This window comes from Alligator sinensis, unplaced genomic scaffold (assembly GCF_000455745.1).
Source record: "Alligator sinensis unplaced genomic scaffold, ASM45574v1 scaffold652_1, whole genome shotgun sequence".
Taxonomy (NCBI): domain Eukaryota; kingdom Metazoa; phylum Chordata; order Crocodylia; family Alligatoridae; genus Alligator; species Alligator sinensis.
Window position 1 is genome coordinate 2662379 of NW_005842010.1, and position 21951 is coordinate 2684329.

Genomic DNA, 21951 nt, shown 5'->3' on the forward strand with positions numbered 1-21951 from the left:
TGCCAAACCCCAACTGTGGGACAGAGATACAAAATAAATAAAAAGACATCTTGAAAACAGTAATGAACTTAACTCATTGCATGCTGAAGTCAAAAGAAAAATTCATCAATTTCAGTGACCAGCAGATCAGGCCCTAAATTGCCACAATAGTCTAAAGTGACAAGAGGCTCACTTGCTTTAACAGAAAATCTCTTTTTAGAATTTCAACATTTCCTGTTGTAAATTATTTTCTAATAGTACAATATAACTGTGGTAAAAATCATTCATGGGCAGCAAAGATAAATGTGGGGACAAAAATAAAGAAGGTAGCTTGTAAAAAAAGGTAGACATGAGAGATGATTATGATACAGCCTCCTGGCATATAACTAAATGAATAATTTATATGAAAAAAATCCCACTCAGCTCATACAGAGTTTGAGTGGAAGAGTGCCAGAAGTTATCTTTCTGAAATGCACATGGATACGACAAACCTTTTTTACTCCACACTCAAATTTCAACTTTTAGCAAGTACTTCTACACTGCAAGCAGAAGTAGGATCCCAGAACACTCAGACCCACCCAAGCTAACTTGAGCACTAGAAATAAAAATGTGATAGCATGGGCATTAGGCTGGGCTAGCTGGTTGAATAAATACCCAAGGTCCTACATTTTTACACCTCAGACTGCCTTACCTTCAGGACCACTGGCTCATGAGCTAGGTAGATTAAGGCTGGTACTTCTATGCATAATATTCCAAAATCACATAATGGGGACCTATTCTGACTCTATGCCTCAAAGGTTTTTTTTCTACCTATGGGGACTTTTTACTGTATCTTTAATTTTCCCTGAGCCTGAGGAAGGGTGTGCGCGCCCGAAAGCTTGCAGAAAAAGATAATTTTTTTTTGAGATTTCTTAGTTGGTCTAATAAAAGGTATCATCTCTGAACCAGGAGTTCTAGAATTTTGCATTTCTTTTTTTTCTCAGACCAACATGGCTACCAAATACCTCCCTCAAAGGTTTTGAAGATTTAATGAGAAGCAGATTTTGAAAATTTGTCTTCAGGAGCAAAATCTGAAATACCTACTAAAAACCATATGTGGTACTATATGAAGACCAATGCGGGGAAACAAAAACAATTGTATCATTATTGAACAATTTATATTCATGCAGATGAATAATCAATAACCATTATCAACCCAGCAAGTTGATGGTTATTAAAAACTGGGTAGCAATAAAACACCCTAAGAACATCCCAAGAATATTGGTTGAGATTTTCAAATGCAGTCTGGTGGTTTAGACACAAAGTTAAGTAGAATTTTCACCTAAACTCACCGAGTTGCTTTGACTCTCTTAACTATAATTCTTAAGATGATATTTACAATTTGTTTTCAGATCAAACAGCAGGTAGGTCTGGAAAAGCAGATGATTCTGATACCACCACAGGTATCACTGAGAGAGCAGGATGAAACCCCTAGACCAAGGTCTCCTACCATATCCCATAAGAAGTTACACTATTCTATCTATTTTGGGATTTTATATTGCTGGCTATAACAGTAGTATCTGAGGTGCTTCCAGATAAAATTCAGAAACAATAAACTTCACGGAGTTCTCTGTGACTTCCTGCTTTGCAAGGCTAAATCCTTACTTGATACAGGCTTTATTTTAAAAAAGGAAAAGAAAAACTATATTAAAAAAAGAAATACTTCCCATTTTGAAAATAATCAAATCATTCCTCAGCATTAAGAATGAAAATTAGAATGAAAATTCTTCCCCTAGGTGGTTAACCAAGAATAAGTGTAAGCCACATATTTTGTTTGTGATCATGAATGAATGAACTTACAAAACATTTTCTAACAAAGTCATAAAAAATCTTCACACATCCATAAAGGGTTTGCACGATCTGGGTCTAAAATAAAAGGCCTACAAATACCTCTGGCTTCAAATGCTTCTCTCTCTAAGCTTGCTCTTCCCAGATCTCTCATTTACCTGTGTCTCTTAATATCGTTTATTCCATTCTTCATATTTCCCAATCTTTCTGTAGGGTTTTGCCTTAAAGAAAGATTTATACATATATTGAAATATTTTCTAATAAAGATTTTTGCATTGCTTAAATCCTACTTAATTCACAAATATTATAGAGAAAAAATAATAAATTGCAAAAAGTCTTTATTGTGCATACACATTTTGCATTCCAAGCTATTAGCATACATAACCCTTCATTTGGACAGGCAGACAGGTGTTTGCATGTGATACATAGCCTTGTGGACTGAGTAACTAGGTGTTATTCATATAAAAAAATCCAGCCCTGAGCTTCTGTGCATGCAGAAGCTTTCTGGGGTATTACACTGTGGAGAAGGAAAAGTGGAGTGGGGGTTAGTATGCAGGAGGTATACTCCTATCATTTATTTATTATTTGGAATAGACCCTGCTCATTAGACACAGAACAGAGATGGGATGGCAAGAGCCAGAACATTTGCTGCTGTGCAGATCCTCCTCATAACTACTACATATACAATGTGCCCTGTGCACTCTCCTCCAGGTATTGACTAGGTTAAGCTCTGCAGAGCAACTCCACAGAAGCTAGGAGGTCTTAATCAGGGGAAATTTTTTTATAACTTATCCTGGATCTCTCGGATCTGGTTCTGGAGCAGTGTGCTGACTTATGCCTAGATGTTTTGGAAGTTTTTAACTTAAATCCCTTTTTCAAGAATAGCTTCAGGCATTGAGGTTGCTTTCAATGAACTGTAAGTCACTTTAGAAAAATCACATATTTAATTATTGAACACTGTTATATGGAAACACCTTAGGATGTCATAAGAGTTTCTAATGTAAGGAAATCTAGGGAACCTCAAAACGAATTTGTAGCATCTTTAGATCACAGACGCACATAAAAATACCATCAAAATAGGTGATGTTATAAAACCCAAATAATTGTAGGTGATAACACTTACCACTCCAGTTCTGAGCTTGAATTCTGATTAAGTATTTTACCTCCCCACCATGGCTTTGATATCATTTGCCCCCTATACCTGCAAAGTCGGCGAATCAAATCCTCAGATCTCCTTGTTACTTTTCTAGGAAAATCCAGTCTTTCAATGCCTTTTAGAATCAAATTATAGGTCATCATTTGATCAATTCCAGAAAATGGTGGACTAGAGGAAAAAAGAAAACAATATGATTAAAAGACACTCAATGAATCTAAAAATCTTTTACCTAGAAGAATATCTATGCTTATGGGAAAAAAAAATTTTTTTTTTTCCTTAACAAGTTGCATTAGTGACCATTTAAGATATGCAGGGCCAATCTGCTCAGAGCTGGAGAACACCAGATTGCTAGATAGTGGTCACTGGTTATGGGGATCAATCTTTATTGCTACTTCAAACTCTTTCAGGGTTGTTTTAATTTAAGCCATCAGCACAGGGTCTGTGGTAGGACTTTATGCCACTAGCAAAACTGCATAGATGTATGGAGTTCTACCATACCCACTCCCTGATATAATACAGCTCCTGTAAACCAATCACTTACCTTACTTATGGGAATGGCTAGCACAAGAGTCAATTCATCTGCTCAATGAGGAAATTCTACACCAGCCACCCTGAACCCTTCCCATGGACTGAGGAGAGTAAAGGAACCATATTTTTATCAACATCTGACTCTTAGTTTGAGGGTATCTGAAATTCAGCTATTTCTGAAATTTGGGCAGATAAGATTCAGGTAAAAGGAAAAAAGAAGGTGTAGCATTTTGCGAACCATTCCCTAATATTAATAGGGTTTTTTAAATAGATATAAAAGTAAACTCTGATAGAAATGATTGCAAAAGCATTCACTTACTTTCCAGTAAGGAGTTCATACACAAGAATTCCAAGTGACCAAAAGTCCACGCCAAAATCATGGCCTTTGTTCAGAATGACTTCAGGAGCTACATACTCAGGAGTGCCACAGAATGTCCAGGTTTTCTGTCCAGCTTCAATCTTCTTAGCAAATCCAAAATCAACCTAATAGGACAGACACTGTGAACTTCAGAGATGTTTTGCCTAAAGAGTCTCTGTTCTCTTGATTGTTTTAGTAGTTCCTGCATTTAAACTTCAGGGAGTGCTGCAGTTGAGATAATTACACCTGCTTACTATGAAGGATCAAGTAGCAATTTCAACCAGTTTCTTAGCTGTGTTAGCAATATTATGGTATTGGTAACTGAATAATATAAAATTATAACCCCTGTTTACATTCATCTACAACTTTCTGAATGATTCTCCTTTTGGGCGGAAATATTCCATGTTTGCTTCCCCTGGCATTCAGCATTCACACCTCACTTAGATGAATGAGGAAGTCCACTGTCCTCAAGAGGTATGTTTCAGGCTTAAAAAATACCCCAAACTTGATTTGTGTTCTGATGCCCCTTTCTGGTTTGTTGCCACAATCAAGAGGACCAAGGATTCCCCCAGCACACACACATTTCTATCTTCCACTTCACTAGCTATAGGCCCAACTCCTGCTATTAGCCTGAACCAGGAGCAATTCCATACCTGCTTTGCTATCTGAGAAAGATGGTTCTCCCCTTTCTACTCCTGCACACTGGTTAACAGTCTGGTCACTAAGGAAACTGCTTAGGGCTTGGACCTTCTGAGACTCCTGGTCCCCACAGTCTAGAACTGCCAAGTTACTATGTGTCTCATTAGGTCAGGACATCTTTGCTCTTACCCATAGATCCCTACCTAAGTGGGCAGGAACATAAACTTAATTTCAGCACTCTGGAGCAATTTCACATTCTACCTGCCTAAATCCCTTGTAGGGGGTATGATAATGGATACTGTACAGCCTTCTGTTTTATATAGAAAGACAACTTAAAACATATTACCAATTTGATATACCCTTCACCATCCAAAATTAAATTTTCTGGCTTCAGGTCTCTGTAGATAACTCCTTTATGATGCAAATATTCAAGAGCCTCTGTCACGCACCCAACACAGAACTTAGCAGTGGATTCATCAAAACTGCCTCTGAAACAGAAATAACCATTTTCCTTGCAGACTGAATTCTGTTTTAATAGTGCTTGCCCCATTAAATAGGTAACAGCCTAATGCCCAGAATACTAATAGCTTTTTTGCATTAGCATGCAATGAGATCCTTGATAGTAGCTTGTCATTCATGTGACTGAAGATCCAGCCAAATGCATTTTCATAGATTTATGAATCATCGCATGTGTTGTACATCAGTTGGCTGGTTGTTCTAATATTTTACGTTGACGTAGCACCTTTCATCATGAACAATCCCATAGCTCCAGACATGCTTTATGCATATAATGATCATTTCACCCAATAATGAAATGCAGCCATTGTTCAAAAGCATATGGCCAAGCTACACCACAGTATGAGAGTTTGCAAAAAAAATAATATTGCAATCACTTGAAACACCAGGTGGCAGAAAGACAGGAGGCTCTTCATTACCCAAAACTGGAATTTGACCTAGATAGTTCTTGCAAAAGGAGGAAAGAGCTTTTTCTTGATAAATGCTCAGTTTTGTGTCCTCTCCAAGGATGGCACTTTCAACAGCAAAAGGAATCTAACACCATTTAAAGGCATTAGTAATGACTCAAGAGTACCACCTGTCCAAATTATGAACCCCATTTTCTGCAACACTAGCTGTTCCTGTCCCCTATGAGTTCAGTGCTGATCTCCTGTATATAAATACTCCGCAGTCAAATTATACTGGGGAGGATTGGGAGAGATTGTGACTCAAAAGCCATAATCGCTATGTACTTCCCCAATACACAGTGTGCCTGTGCAAGTGACCTCTGCTGTGGAGTAGCTCAGATTATACCAGTTTTGTTCTGAGCACTGGTGCTGAAGGAACTGGGGTCATGCTCATACTTCCTCCTTGTCCTCCTCCCAATCATTTATCTACAGAGGGATCAAGAACTGTTATCAACCCTTAAACAGGAAGTTCCCCCCACCCCCCTGACCACTCCCAATTGTGTGCATGCAAAAGGCTAATCATAATGAGACACTTTTAGTAAGAGTAGTGGTTTCCCTACTCTTCTCTCCCTCTAGATTGTGCTTATGGAAAAAACATTCTTGATGAGCAATTCCTTAGTTAATATTATATTGGTGGATGGTGCCAGTACAAAAACCCAGAGAAGGAGAGAGCTTTGTCTAGGATACAAATGGTGTTTCCTTAGCCAGTGTGGATCAGGCCACATTTGAAAGTTAAAGAAGAACCACTATTTTGGCAGGAGAGACAGATGGCACGCTGTTGTAGTGGTTATTCTATTTAAATCCAGTTCCTATAATATGCCCATCTGAATGCTTTACTGGAGATGGTACAGGTCTATTCAAGCAAAAATCATCAAGCACAGGGTCATATCTGCTCTTGGTGTGTGCCTTTCGCACATGCTAGTAACCAATTTGTGTCCTTTAAAAAAAAAATTCCTGCCGCTAAATCAGACAATCAGACTACAACTGTCATGACTAAATGAGCACTCTCAATCCATGTGTAGTTGGATTAAACATACAATGTACAAAAGCTCCCCAAACTGCATGTGTATATTGGGTACATTGGACACACATTGTTTAGAAAATCGAGCGCTAAAAGTCTTTGCATATAAATCTAAACATTTTTAACGGCCACACACATCCACAGACTAATTGCTGCTTTTCATACTAAAAATCTGTATTCACCTGTCCCTCAGTAAACTCCACAGTTCTCCTCCAAGGCAGGCCTCCAGTAGCATGTAAACATACTTACTGTCCTTGAATGTGCGATACAATCTATGAAGAAAAATAACAGCAGTGCATATGAAAAGCAAAATATAATGAGAGATTTCTGGGGCTTGTTCTCAGAACTCATGCATAGCACTCAATTCTTAAAACCATCCATTCCACTGACTTCTCTGAAAACATTAATAACTACTTACTTCACAATGAATGGACAACATGTCTCTTCTAGGATTTTCTTTTCAGAGTAGATATGCTCTTGTTGCTTGGTATCCACTACATGTTTCTTCTTTATGCACTTCATGGCAAAAGCTAAATTTTCATTTTTTACTTTGACCTGCAAACAAAAAGGACAACAAGAAAAAAGCATAATTGTTTATTAGGGGTAAGGAGGATAATCTTCTAGTTAAAGACAAAAATTTAGGAGATGATTTCACCTCCAGTTTGTCCGCAGAATTCCCCGATATGACTTTGGCAAGACAATAACATTTCTCTGTGTCAATTCTCACTTGTAAAATGAGGATAAATGCTCCTTTTATCAATCCTATGTATACAGAATGTCAGCAGTTTGGGAAGGACTATGCATTTCTAGCACAGTGGGGGCCTACTCTTGGTTAAGGCTGCTACAGCAACACAAACAGCAGTAGCTGTTTTTAAAGAATCACTTTGAATGATTTACCATTGCAGTGAAACAATATGCAAGATATAATAAGACAAGGAAGAGAGTGTGACCGAATGTTTTTCAGTCTTCTTAGAACTAGCAGAGAGGATTTTTTCATAACAACAATTTTTTCATGAATTCTCAGGCTGAGGGTGGGGGTATGTCTGGGATTTTTCTTATGCAGGTGATAGTGTATGAATGGCTTTAGTACCAACATGGGACAATATGTTTTTCCTGTGAATAATTTTAATAAACATTAATCATGCATAAGAACTAGTGGCCTAATTATCAGCTTTTTGTGCTTAATATCTTTGTGCGTAAAATTCATTTGTGGATTTAAGCATATTTGTGCTTAAAATCCATGGCTTCTCGTGCTTAATAAAGTTGTCCAGCTTCCATTAATTTACTGTTAGCCTCAGTAGTTTGTAGAAGGATTGCTCATGGCTTTTTTCTCCAGGTGCCTGCTACTGAGGCACAAGGGAATGGAATTTAAGACTGCACTCTAATGAGGCTCTCCCCATCCTGAAAACACAGCTGTTTATGCAACTGAGTAGGGCCCAAAACGGCTATTACAAGGCCGCAAACAAATTTCTGGATGTTTCAAAAGGTAGTACAACTCAGAGCTGGATTGTACTGGTTATAGCTGCTGTGGGGCACACCAAGCAATTCTAGCAATGAAGAAAATGCAGTCTCTAGAGATTATTTTAAGTCCAGCTGGACTTTCTTGGCTTCTTCTACCCAGGACCCTCAATTCAGAGAGCATGATGCAAATGGACACATTAGGAAATTTCAGTGGCACAGGGATTGATGGATATGTACATTTGAAAGGACAATCCTTCAAGCAGCATATGTGAACAGACACAAGACCATGGATTGTTTCCTTAGAGGCAAAGGTAAAGAGATTTAACAGCTGTTTCCTGTGCTACAGAATCCTCTCTACCTGTGATACACAACAAACAAATGCAAAGTAGCCCTTCCTTCCATGAGCAGAAGGTGACCACATTTTCAAAATATAACACTTTTATTTTCACAAAATACTCAAAAGTTAATTTACTTTTTTTTCATTTTACATGTGTGTATTACTGGTGTCAGCTGCTGATCCAAGAGGGGCATGTGCCTCTTTTTCTTTTCTTTCTTTTTTTTTTTGGAATGGAGGATCTCTTCTAGTAATGTAGGTCCAATTCAACCTCTTATGCACCTAAATGCAATCCAAAACTGGATGTCTATGTCCTTGAAAAATGTTAACATATCTTCATGTGTAATGAACCATCAGCTTTAAGACTAAGGCACAAAAAGCAGCAGGGAAGAGGAAGCCCCTTTCAGCTTTTGTGTTAATTTTGTTTGAGGAACTCGAGCATTGTAGACTAGGACTGCATTTAGGCACCTAAGTGAATTTAGGTGCCTAACAGGTAGAATACAATCTGGCTCTTAGTTTTCTAAATAAATCCATCATGAATAACCAAAGAAAAATAGCATCCTTTATTATTCCTTTGCCCAAGTCTATATTCTAATAATGTCTTTACAAATAACATTTTGCTTTGCTTCACACATTATTCCTTCGAGTAAATTATTTTTTTCACTGCACTGTTGCTATAGAGGAAATTGTATTTGGCATAATCTGTCCAGAGAAAACATTTTGTAGTTATTGCAAACAAAGCAAAAAGATAATAACTGATAAAGTGAAAAAGGAAGACCCTGCTGATGTTCTGATAAAGACTCCTCTAGTGACACACAAAAAACAGGGCATATGGTCATTTTATCTAAGCAATGTCCCAAATCTACAGAGAACTAGTGTTACTTTCTGGATGCAAATCATATTAAACATAGCTTGGAAAAGCTAGTATGCATGTTTCACAGCTTTACACTGAACCTCTTTAGCTACAGTGTTACTTATTTTCCAAAAGTCTTACTCTACCAAGGCTAAATTTCTCTCTGTAGAACAAATAAATAACCTGTGATTACAATTATGCTTCAAAAAATGGCATAAACCAAGGCATAACAACCAATTTCCACACATTAGATGGCCAGGGCAGTGGCAATGGCTGGGCCTGATTGAGTGGCACCTGCCATTTTTGCACCCCTTTACATTGGTGCCCATGGCTGGTGCCCTACTCATCCATGCCTAGTTAAGCTACAAGGTATAAAGTAGTGATGCAAAAGTAATGGAAAGCTAACCAAGGAAACTAAATTGGTCTATGATAGGTACTTTTTTTTAACCAATGAAGAAGGATCAGCAGTGTCAAGAAAGTCCTGTGACATTCCTATGAAAGCTACATTTTATGGAACATGTAGTTTTCGTTATGCCTAACAATGTTTAACCCAAAGCCAAATAGTACTATTATAGTTTATACCAGGGGTGGGCAAAATGCGGCCCGCAGGCCAGATGTGGCCCTGCCAGGTCATTCTATCCAGCCTGCAGAGCCCCTACAAAATTTAGAAAATTAATATACATCTGCCCCTGGCTGCCTGTAATGCAGCCCTCGATGGCTTGCTGAAACTCAGTAAGCGGCCCTCTGCCCGAAATAATTGCTCGCCCCTGGTTTATACACTCAGAATTAGACGCATCTGTAGTAGCAATTTTATTAGCAATATTAGTAAAAAAATGGAATGTAAAACGGATGAGGTTTAACAGAGATAAGTACAAAGTCCTTCTTCTGGGTAGGAAGAACCCTCACCACAACTACATGATGGGTGGTGGTCCACCAGCTGGCACAGCATCTGAATGAGACCTGTGGGTTCAATCGAATGGAAGAGGACTATGAGCCAGTAGTGCGATGAGGTCACCAGGAAAGCAAATAGAACTCTGGAGTGCATCAGCCATTGTGTCCAATAGATCCAGGGAAGCGCTCCTCCCCCTCTACTCGGCCCTGGTGAGGCCTCAGCAGGAGTACTGTGTCCGGTTCTGGGCAACGCACTTCAAGAAGGACATGGATAAGCTCAAGGGAGTATAAAAAAGGGCCACCCACATGATCAAGGGTATGAAGGAGGTCCTACAAGAAGAGACTCTGGGAACTGGGTCTGAGTAAGAGAAGGCAGAGAGGTGACTTAGCTGGTTCGATTTGGAGGAGATTGGGCCCAATTCAGGGACAGAAACTCTGAATCCAAATAGAATTGGGAGACCAAGTAACAGCTCTGAATTGATTCAAAGCATCCAAATCGATTCAGAAAAAGATTTGGAAAAGATTGGACTGATTCGGAGATTCAGCCATAGACTAAGCAGGCAGCTGACAACTGCCTCCAGCTGGTAAGTCTGTTGGGGTTGTGGGAGAGGGAAGGGAATGATTGGGGCTGGGACAAGTTGCCCAGCTGGGGTGGGAGGCATGCTACTCAGGGAGAAGGGTGGGGGGCAGGCGCGGAATGCAGGTGCAGCAGCGCTGGGTGTGGAGGCTCTGCCCTGCTGCCACTTGCCCAGCAGGGGTGGGGGGGAGTGGGATGTGGGCGTAGCTCACTCCAGGCAGAAGGGGGAAAGTGGCAGCAGGGCAGAAACCCCACTCCCAGCGCTGCCGCGCCTGCATCATGATTCCCCACCGTGCCCCCAGCTGGGCAGTGAGCAGCAGGGCATAACCCTCATGGCTCCCCCCACCAGGGCAGAGGCAGGCACAACTGGGGGAGCCACAGAAGAAGCCCCCATGGCTTCCCTGGCTGGCCCCATCCCCAGCCTGGCCCAGCCTCCCGCACTCACCAGCTCTGGCAGCAGCAATCGGGGGGCCTCTGAGGGCTCATGCCAGAGCCCCCCAGGCAGCGAGGGGCAGCGGAGGGCAGCAAGAATGGCCCCTGCCTTCTTGGCACCCACGCGGTAGTTGCCCCATGGTGCTTTCTGGGAGCTGGGGCAGCTCCAGAGTCAGCTGGAACCCGGCAGCATTCAGTCCCAGTGGCCCCTGCTCCCAGGTAGCGCGCAGCACTCTGTCATGCCTCACTGCACCCACGCCATGGGGCAGCTGCCATGCAGGTGCCAAGTGGGGGGGGCAACCTCCACTGCCCCCCACTATGTGGGGGGCTCTGCCATGAGCCCCCAGAGGCCCCCAATTACTACTGTCAGAGCTGGTGAGTGCAGGGCTTTTCTTCTTTTCTTTTCTTTTTTAAAGCTCCACAGTCATTGGCTCTGGCAGTGGTGATCAGAGGCCTCTCGGCGCTCATGGCTGAGCCACTCCGCCATGTAGCGTGGGACAGCGGGAGACAGCAGAGATCGCTTCCTCCCCCAGCACCTGCCACCCATGTGGCAGCTGTCGCATTGCGTGGGTGCAGCATGGCTTGGCAGTGTACCACATGCTGTCTGGGAGCTGGGGCAGCTCCATGCATCACCCAGACCCTGGCAGCACTCAGCCCCAGTGGCCCCAGCTCCCAGGCAGTGTGCGGTGCCCTGCTGAGCCACACTGCACCCACACCATAGGGCAGCTGCCGCGTGGCTGCCAAGCCAGGGGGTGATCCTCACTGCACGGGGAGCGGGGCTCTGCCACAAGAGCCCAGAGGCCCCAATTGCCAGTCCTGCAGCAGATGAGTGTGGAGCTTGCTTTTTTTTCAAATGCCAGGACTAGGCTGAGACCTGGTGGGTCATAGGGCCAGGCAGGGCATCCATGGGGGCTTCTCCCACAGCTCCCCCCACCCAGGGAGAGGCAGGCACAGACAGAGGAGTCACAGGAGGAGCTGGAGGAGCCACAGATCCCCAGCTGTGCCTGCCTCTCCTTGGCTGATCCAAATCACCTAATCTCTCCAAATCAGTGCCAAATCAATTCAGGACAGTGATCTGAATCTCCAACTTGAATCACTGTCCTCCGAATTGGCCGAATCCAAATCCTAATTGAATACTTCCCTATTGGCACAGGCATAGTGACTTGATAGCCACCTACAAGTACATCAGGGGACAACATTAAGTTTTAGGTGAGCAACTCTTCAGGAAGGTACTTCAAGGGAGGACGAGGACCAATGGACAGAAGCTTATAAAGGGTAAATTCAGGCTAGATATAAAGAAGAACTTCTTCTCTGTAAGGGTCACCAGAATCTGGAACACACTCCCAGCAGAGGTGGTACAGTCACCATCTTTGAAGGTGTTCAAGAAGAGGCTGGACAGTAGGGTTGCACGAAGCTTCAGTTTGTGATTCGATTCAGAGAAGATTCGGACTGATTTGGAGGCCGAATCTCCAAATCCAAATCAAATCACTAGAAGCTTAAAACTTTCTGAATCAATTTGTAGCCTCCAAATCAATTCATAAAAGATTTGGCTATTTGGAGGGCAGTCTTTATGGGGAAACAGAAACTTAGAAGAGGGACGGGGAGGAGGAGCAGGGGGGGAAGGACTGACATCTCTAGCTGGCCAGTGACTATGACTTCTCTCTGCCAGAGGTGCAGGGACCCAGAACTCCCCTGCACCTATCTCCTTGACAGCTGGCAGGCTTTGTGGCCACAGCAGGGCCTAGCAGCCAGTCCTGCAGTAGCTTCCCCTCCCTCCCCTATGCCCCAAGACAGACACAGCTGCACAAGCACCCATGTCACGAGTTTTGCCTGTTAACAGCCAGAGGTGCAGGGCCCCTGAACTGCACCTATCTCCTTGAAAGCTGGCAGGCTTCATGGCTGCAGCAGGGCCTAGCAGGCCTGCAGTTTTCACCCCCACTGTGCCTTAACACACACACAGTGTCACCTATGTCATGAGTTTTGCTTGTCAGCAGTTTGAGGTACAGTTTCTCAGAAGCCCCTGCACCTATCTCCTTGAAACTTGGCAGGCTTCATGCCCTTAGCAGAGGATACCATCCCTGCATGTTTCATCCAAATCAGCCAAAAAACAACAAAGTTAAAGATATTTCATTGATTCCCCATTATACTCTATGGCTGAATCCCCGAATCTCTCCAAATTAACTCCGAATCTTCTGAAGCTGATTCGGCTGAATTGAATCAGAAAAGCAATTTGAATCTCTGAATTGAATCGCTGGCATCTGAATCAGCCGAATCTGAATCCAAATCAAATAGCTCCCTATTCAGACAGGCCTACTGGACAGACACCTTGTTGTGCTTATCTGATCTCAATTAACTTCCTACCCATGGCAGGAGACCGAACTTGATGATCTTACAGGTCCCTTCTGGTTCTATGATTCTATGCATCATCTTACCAATCTATTTTGCCTTTCCGTGATACATATATATTCTGTATATAATACATGTGGTGTGCTATATGTTAAGGGTCAACAACTTTATACAAATGTGAGCGACTGCTTGACACCCAGCTGACACCACAGGCTTCCAATCCCCTGCACCACCACCTATCCCCTACTGCCACCCGACCTGTGCTGTGGGTTGCTATTATGCCACCCCCAATGGAGCTTCAGTTTACCATATGTCACAGATAAACATGGCCACTGCTAAATGGAAATGGTCAATTTAGAAGAGAATGTGCTATTCTCTGCTAACTCTTACAAGCACAACACTTCTGAGCCCACCAACACCTACTTGTTTCTGTGACAACTTCCAGGTTCTGGAATGAGAATGAAGAAGGGAACTGGTCTACTTTCTCCTTCAGCTGTATCATCTCCAAAGAGATCTCCTTGGTCAACTGCCCAAGCAGCAGGCAGATTGGAAATGCAGAACATGGCCTCTAAGTTGGCACCTGCCCCCAAGTGTCAGCAATACCCTCTCCCCATCACCATGGGCTGCTTTAGACCTTTACCAGTGGGATCCAAGCTCTTCAGAGGCTGGATCCAGCCCACAGGCCATAGGTTGCTGACACATGATCTATATGGTACCTACTGACTCAGTTAGGACAGTGCAAAGAAATGGACATTACCACATTCCATAAATTCAAATGAATTATTTTGAAAATAATGTATGGGGCCATAGGGGGTCTCTTTTTGCTCAATCGCTGTATAGTTCTTTTTACTTTAACAAGGTTATACATGTATATAAATATAACATAGCAAAGATTTCCAGATTATGTACTATGTAGTCATGAGGCAGCAGTAGTCAGTAGAACAAACAAACATTCCGGTTAAAAACTATTTTCAGATGTTTAAAACAAACTCTTACAAGCTCAACCCTTCCGAACCCACCAACACCCAGAGTTGTGACAACTTCCAGGTTCTGGAATGGGGATGAAGAAGGGAATCGGTCTACTTTCTCCTTCAGCTGTATCATCTCCAAAGAGAGCTCATTGGTCAACTGCCCACAGGAAGATCTCCTGCACGAAGAAATAATGTGTTTTAGTAAGCTGTCCTCCATAATCAAATTATTATCTTAATATTCTTTCAAAATATCCTTTCAAAACAAACCTCTGACTTCTGACCTGCTTTCTTCATCCTGCACATTACTATTTCATTAAGTATTTTCTTGCCACCCTTCTAGTAGCTGTAAAATCAGAACTGAAATGCTATTAAAAATCACCAGGTGACAAAACACTGATAATTTAGCAGATAATTTAGCAAAACACTCATCTGATTTGAAGGTAGGTGACTACATTTTCCTGAGGTGGCTAACAATACTCCAGGGTAATTAACATTAAGTACCTACATTTGTCAGTTTTACCTTCAATTTAGCATACATATTGTTCTTATGTAAAATGTTAACATGAGCAAGAAACAGGGGAAGAACATGTTTTTACAAATGTGCTAACTCCACGGCTAGCGACAGACATTCAAAAAGCCTGAGCCTGAATTGATTCAATCTTTGCAGGTTAGTCTAACCTGGCTAGGCTAAACCAGTTTGTAACTGTACAGACATTCCAGACATGCAGGCACATGCCTGCAGTGGCTCAGGCTAGAAGCTGGTGGGCACTAGAGCAGCACTCCATTCCCTTCCATAGTGCAGAGCTGAGGGGGGCATGGTCAGGTCCCAGCAGGATACTCTGATTAGAGAGGGGTTCCCCACCCCCTTTTGACCAGACCAGCAAGGAATTGATAACACAGTGTTTATCACCCCTAACTCAGTGTTTATCGACAGGGGGACATTATCAGCTACCTGTTGATGCTGCCTTTATCCTGTCTGCTACAGCATGGACAATAGCTAGTAGGGCTGTGCAAAGCTTCAGTAGCCAATTCAATTCAGAGGAGATTCAGCTCAATTCAGCGGCCGAATCCCTGAATCTGAATCAAAATCAGGAGACCCATTAAAAGGACTGAATTGAACTGGAAGCTTCTGAATCAATTCAGAAAAGATTCAGCACCGCTTCAGAGTTTCGGCCATAGACTAAACAGGCAGCAGTCCTTGACACTGGACACAGCTGCCTCCAGCTGGTAAGTCTGTTGTGGTGGGCAGAGGGGAGAGTAAAGAGGTGTGGGGGGGAGCAGATCAATTCCCCCACAGTGAGGGAGGAATTGGGGCTTGGGCTGTGACAAGCACTCCCCAGGGAGGGGGTGGGGCACCTTGCCCACTGCATGCTGCCAGTCCAGGAGCTGCTCACTTGGTGGCTTGTCCAGCAGCTCTGTCTGCTGCTTCCACCACCAGTCCAGGAGGGCATGGGGCATGGGCACATGCCCCAAGATCTGCGCAGGGCAGGCAGGGCTGAGGCTGCACCGGATAAAAGGCAGAAGGTGTTGGGAGTGGAGGCTATGCCCCACTGCTGCTTGCCGAGCTGGTGTGGGGCTGGTGTGAGACTGAGCCACTGCGCTGCCTCCAGACGAGCAGTGGCATCGCTCCAGCTGGGCAAGTGGCAGCAGGGCATGCGGGGCAGGGGCCAGATGTTCCTCTGGATCAGGCCGGGGTGTGTGGTGGAGCGGGGGATATGGGGGAGCTGCGAGTTTTTGGGTGACACATGCCCCCCCCAGTGTCCTGCTGCTGCTCGCCCAGTCAGTGTGGGGCCAGTGCAAGACTGAGCTCCTGTGCTGCCTCTGGAAGGAGCAGCTGCAGGGCATGCGGGGGAGGGGCGTGTGTGCCTCTGGATCAGGGCAGGGCGGGCAGCGGAGTGGGGGCTGCAGCGAGTTTTCGTGTTGCACATGCTCCACCCCATGCCCTGCTGCCTCTCACCCAGCCCATGCTGCCAGGCTGTGCTCCGTGGGGTGGGTGGAGCCAGGGTTGCACTCTGGGCAGCAAGCCCCAGCCACAGCCTGCAGCACAGCCCGGGTTCCACCTGCCCCACGGACTGCAGCAGTCAGCGGGCGACGGGGGTTAGCCTCCCAGACCGCAGCCCTGGCTCTGCTCACCCCATGGAGCACAGGCCGGCAGCAGGGTCTTGCAGCCCAGAGCACAGCCCTGGCCAGTGAGGGAGTGGGGCAGCTTGCGCTGCTGCGTGTCACCAATCCAGGAGCTGCTTGTGTAGTGGTTTTTCAGTAGCTTGTGCCATTGCTCCGATTGCCGGTCTGGGAGGGCACGAGGTGGGGGCATATGCCCCAGGATCTGTGCAGAGCAATTAGAACTGGGGCTGCTTTTAACAAAAGGTGCTGGAAGCGGGGGATATGCTGCTTCTGTGGGGCTGGCATGAGACTAAGCCACTGTGCTGCCTCTGGACAAGCAGAGCACAGCGACAGGAGCCAGTCCGGCCTCCCCATGCCTCATGGACGAGCAGCAACAAAGCATGGTGGGGGCATGTTCCACCCAAAAACTTGCGGGGCTGGCATGAGACTGAGCCACTCCACTGCCTCCAGATGAGCAGTGGCTTCACCCGCCCCACAGAGCACAACCCGGCAGTGGGGGCTGGCCGAATGGCAGCAGGGCACGGGGGACACGTGCCTCCCCATAGCCTCCGCTCTGCCACCTGCTGCATCCCGATCTGGAGGCACATGGCCCACCCCATACGCCCTGCTGCTGCTCGCCCATCCAGAGCAAAGCTGCTGCTCATCTGGAGGCAGCACAGGGGCTCAGCCTCGTCCTGGCCCTGCACTGGTAGGGCGAGTGGCAGGGGGGGCATAGCTCCCACTCCCAGCATCTTCTGCCTTTTGTCCCACATGGCCCTGGCCCTGCCCACTCCGTACAGATCCTGGGGAACACTCCCCTCCCCCATGCCCTCCCAGACTGGTGGCAGGAGCAGCAGCAGCCACACAAGCCGCTCCCAGGCCGATGGCAAGGCAGCGATGCGAGCCACCCTACCCCCTCTCTGGGCAGTGCTTGCCTCAGCCCCAGCCTCAATCCCTCCCTCGCTGTGAGGGCACTGATCTGCCCCCCCCCACACACACACACAACAGACTTACCAGCTGGAGGCAGCTGTGTCCGGCATTGAGGACTGCTGCTTGTTTAGTCTATAGCTGTATCTCCAAAGCGGCGCTGAATCTTCAGACCCGATTGAGCCAAATCGAATCGGGACAGTGATTCAAATCACCAAATTGAATCACCATCCCTCTGAATCCGAATCTGAAGCGAATAGTTGCTGCTTCACACAGGTCTAGTAGCCAGCATATGGTCAGCTAGCTAATGCTAAGAGGTGTCTAAGGCAGAGGGGACAGGGAGGAGAGGGGGCCACCAGGGAGACACCTGCAGTCTCTGCCGAGCTCCAAGCCAGGGAGCGGAGGGGAGGGGAGGGGCAAGCCCTGCTGTGGACCAGAGAACCACACCCAGCTCAGAGAGCATGCTGGGGGAGTCAGATTTAACTTAAACCAGCAAGGGGTCTGGGACAGACATTGCATAAACTGGTCTGGCCCAAATCAGTTAAGTCTGATACTACATTCAACCAGGTTTATCTCAAACCAGTTTCAACCATTTTCACACTGGTTTATGTGCACTGAACATCCATTATGTTACAGGTTTAAACCAGTTTCTGATCACTTAAACTGGTTTGTGTGTAATGTCTGTCTCTAGCCCATGTGTCCAGAAGACATCTTTCAAAATATTAAATAAAGATTCTGCAATCAACATTTTAAAGCCTAATGCAGAGAGGTAAAGATGTCCTGTGACATTCTGAGTGCCTTCAGCTACCGTCGTGTTTAATTAAAGTAAAAGATACTGAGCAGATTACAGAGGCATTGAGCACACCTCAAAGAGATGGACACCAACTTGGAAAGCCAGGCTACCAGGCATTATGCACCAGTTTCTTTACAACTTGGCATAAATTGAAACTGGAGGTGTATTTTCTGTTCTGATTAGCATTAACGCACACACGCCACAAATCAGATTGTTTCTTAAAGTTCTTAGATGAGTTACAGTTGTTGATTGTGGTTCTAAACAAACACTTTCATGTCACCACTGTACTGAAATATCTAAGCATTTCTGTTTGAAAAAGAAAATTATTTTTTATACTGTAACCCAGCTTTATTTTATTACTTTTTTCTTTTTCAAACAGGACTAATAAAGTTTGACATCTGCCACCTTTGTGACTGAGAAAAAATGTTAAAACAGAATTAACACAAGCTCATTTCCACAAAGATGGACAATTTCACATTCTCTTTATTGACCTCATAAATCAGACGATCCTGTATTTAGCTCTCCGCTTGGAAGTTGAGATGCTGAAATTCTTATTTTATTATTTCAGAGATCTTTATTCATATTCTAACCATCTGTGCTTTTAATAAACAGGTTGTAATAGCTAAGCACTGTCCCTACTGCCTAACAAAAATGATGCAATCAGGATAGCTAACACACATGTTTAGGATCTCATAGTAGAGACACATCTGACAAACTGCATCAGACTTACTTAGCTTGTCTTCTTTCATCAGCACGGGTCAGATTAGCCACATAACCTGCAAGGTATGTTTGGAGTTCTTCAAAGGTTCCAACTGTCTGGTTAAATGTTCTAAAACCATAATGAAAGAACATTGTAAGCTGCTGGGCTCACAGCAACATTTGCATATTTTTCTTTAAAGATGCTATGGAACAACGTAGCTGCATATCTGTATTTCCCTTACTACTATTAATGCTATTGTCTCCAAATAAATGAACACACATGAAAACCCAGCTCACTTTCATGCATGGAGTGAAGTTCTTCTCCCTCTGCTTTCAAAGTAAAAGATTTACTTTGATCATTTGTTCCTACTTAGCAGTAACTATGATCACGGTACATAACATTGATCTTTCTTAGTGCTCATTTACTGTGAAAGGATGAGTCACCACTCAGAAAATATTAGCCTCTGATGAAGGCCTTTGATTGCTATATCATGCTCAATTCTTCTGTTGGTTATTTCCAGTGTAGCACAAAAAATGATTTACCTAGTGGATCTATTGTTTTAAATCTTTGGGTTTATTAAATATACTGAAATTAAATACACTCCAAATCTCAGTCATTTCCCCCAGTGGGAAAGAACTGTATTCGTTTCAATCTAAATAGATATTACTAAAATTATATAGAGCCTTCCATCCCAAAGGAACGGAAACTAAACTAATTTATAAAAACAATATAGTGGGATCACTTTGCTAGCCATCTATATGCAATCATGCTTGAGGGAAGAAAGCGAATAAGAGACCTGGGCGCTTGATACCCAAAAGCTTGTCCAACAACTTTCCCAACTACATAGGTGGTCCAATAAAAGATATTACTAAAAATCCTTGCCTCTCATACATTTCCTGGACCATCACAGCAACAACAACACGCCAACATTACTAAGAGTACTCAGAACAAACGAAAAAGTGGAATATATATTGTGTCCAACTCTTGGTGCATATTGTTTGGGTCAGTACTATGTAGCTACCCAGGCTGGAATTCAATTAGGATACCAAATTTAACATCACAACTCTTACAGTAAGTGTTGCAAGCTATCTAAAAAACTCAGTGGGTCTGGACTTACTTTTAATTTTCATTAAGATCACATATTCTAAAGCACAACATATCTCTATACTCATTTGTGAACAGATTCTGATTATGTCTACATGGCAGTCACCTCCACCAATTTAAACTACAGTAGGTAGCTTGGATACTGGGAACAGTGTAGCCACAGCCACAGGGAGCTTAGCATGAGTTCACCACCCAAGTATTGGCTCCTTGGGCAGGCTTTCTAGTTGGCATCTTATCTTGTGTTGTTCCACATATATACCACCAGGAGTACTAAAGCTACCTTGTTTAAAGTAGCAACCACAGTGAAGACATACTCTCTGCAGCTCTTATACATGATAAGTAGGACTTTCCTCAATCAGTAGTCCCAAGGGACTAGTCACAGAATAAGGTATTAGTCAAAGTAAGGAAGGGTGACAGCATCCAGCCCTCAGAAAGGAAAGAATGCCACCTTTGGAATCCTCAGCATCATTCCCTAGAGCACTTCAGCCCATCTTGGAGACCTCTTTCCTGGGCTGACACATATGAGTTAGGGTCAAAGTGGCACAACACAATTGCAGGCATACATCGAACCTTTTTCATGACAACATGAATGGTTTCACCATTCTTTAAAAACAGCTGCAAATTATAACCTTATTTTACGTTATGTAAACAAGTATTGTATGGGATACCGTACATTGTCAGCAAATACAGGGATTCGCTCATCAATAGAGGCTGGGTTTCTTTTGTTACAGAACAGGGATATCCATCTTCTTAGCAGTCAGGGGCTGCATGCCCTGTGGGCCTCACCAGCAGGGGCCATATGCACCAGCGTGCATACAAGCCCTGGGGCCCACACAAGCCCCAGGCCTCCCAATCGCTCCCCTGCTGCACCAAGCATGAGGGTGCTTCCCCACTTCTGCATCTCATGTCCAGGTGCATGGGTGCAAGTGCCTCAGCCCTACCCTCCTTTCCATGGCCACAGGTTCCTCCATTGTATAATGACATGCTGGCACCCCATACCATGGGCTTCCCTGATACCACATGCTGTGTGATGCTGCTCAGCCCCCTGCCTGGGGTGGGGCAGGAATCAGAAACCATACCAAGGGCGAGCCTGGAGCCTCTGACTGCTGCTGCTGCAGCAGCCAGAATGATGTGGGGGGAAGTGATGGCTAGGTGGAGCCCAGGGGCTGCAAACTAGCCCATTGCAGACTTCATAAAGCCTGTGATTAGACAGTTGGACAGCCCTGTTATAGATGTCAACCAAACAGCTTCCAAGCTGTGCTCTGTGAGGCCACACAACACTTAACATTGTTTTTTAGAAAATGGGTGCCTTGTCTTCCATCTGCTTCAACAGATGTCCATTTCATTTTATTCAAAATACATGCTCTCTTAGTACAACTGTTCCATGTAAGCCTCCTATTGTAGTTTATTGTACAATTATAAATGGAAAAGGGTGTGGCGGGCCAGTAGCAGGTGCTCCTGTGCTGAGCCACTCACCTCATTGCACCCAACTGCCTTCTAGGCTCTGAGTGCCTCCCTGGGGGCACCTCACATCTGGCCAACCCCCTTTCTGGAGCAAACCCACTAGCCTGGGGGTAATGCCGCCACCATCCAGAATCTGGAGTGATCCTAGCTCTGTGCCCCCTGGTAAACACAGGCCTAGTAGCCCTTGAGGGTACTCGACCCACTTCAAGAACTTGGGGTGCTTCCCTTGGTCTGAAGCACAAATAGTGGTCTCCCTTAGTCAGCCGAACTAAGAGGACCCGAAGGCATAATCTAGCTCCTCTCCCAATAAGTCTCCCACACTAGGTACAAAGGAGAATTTTATTGGTTACAAGGAGTAGGTTTGGAATAGGGTACAGGGTAGAGCAATATCAAAGAAATCCTATAGAGCAAGCAGGGTGGCTGGGTAGCCTTTGTTCACGCATCTGAATTACTGCAAGTTATATATCTAGTTAGATCTCAGGTAACTTATTCACAAGTATCATCCAGAGGCAGGTGGAGATTCCT

At 44.4% G+C, this 21951-nt stretch overlaps 1 protein-coding gene across 1 annotated transcript in view; it reads right to left on the minus strand.

Annotated features, from left to right (window-relative positions):
* The window catches only part of PRKG2 (protein kinase cGMP-dependent 2), a 65877-nt gene that overhangs the window by 4366 nt on the left and 39560 nt on the right, over positions 1 to 21951 (minus strand). The window contains exons 10-17 of the mRNA XM_014519110.2: positions 18889 to 18987; positions 14361 to 14511; positions 6889 to 7025; positions 6653 to 6742; positions 4834 to 4975; positions 3810 to 3973; positions 3008 to 3130; positions 1965 to 2027 (exon numbers count right to left, since the gene is read on the minus strand). Of these exons, the coding sequence (XP_014374596.1) occupies positions 1965 to 2027; positions 3008 to 3130; positions 3810 to 3973; positions 4834 to 4975; positions 6653 to 6742; positions 6889 to 7025; positions 14361 to 14511; positions 18889 to 18987 (969 nt within the window). The remainder of the gene's footprint in view (positions 1 to 1964; positions 2028 to 3007; positions 3131 to 3809; positions 3974 to 4833; positions 4976 to 6652; positions 6743 to 6888; positions 7026 to 14360; positions 14512 to 18888; positions 18988 to 21951) is intronic.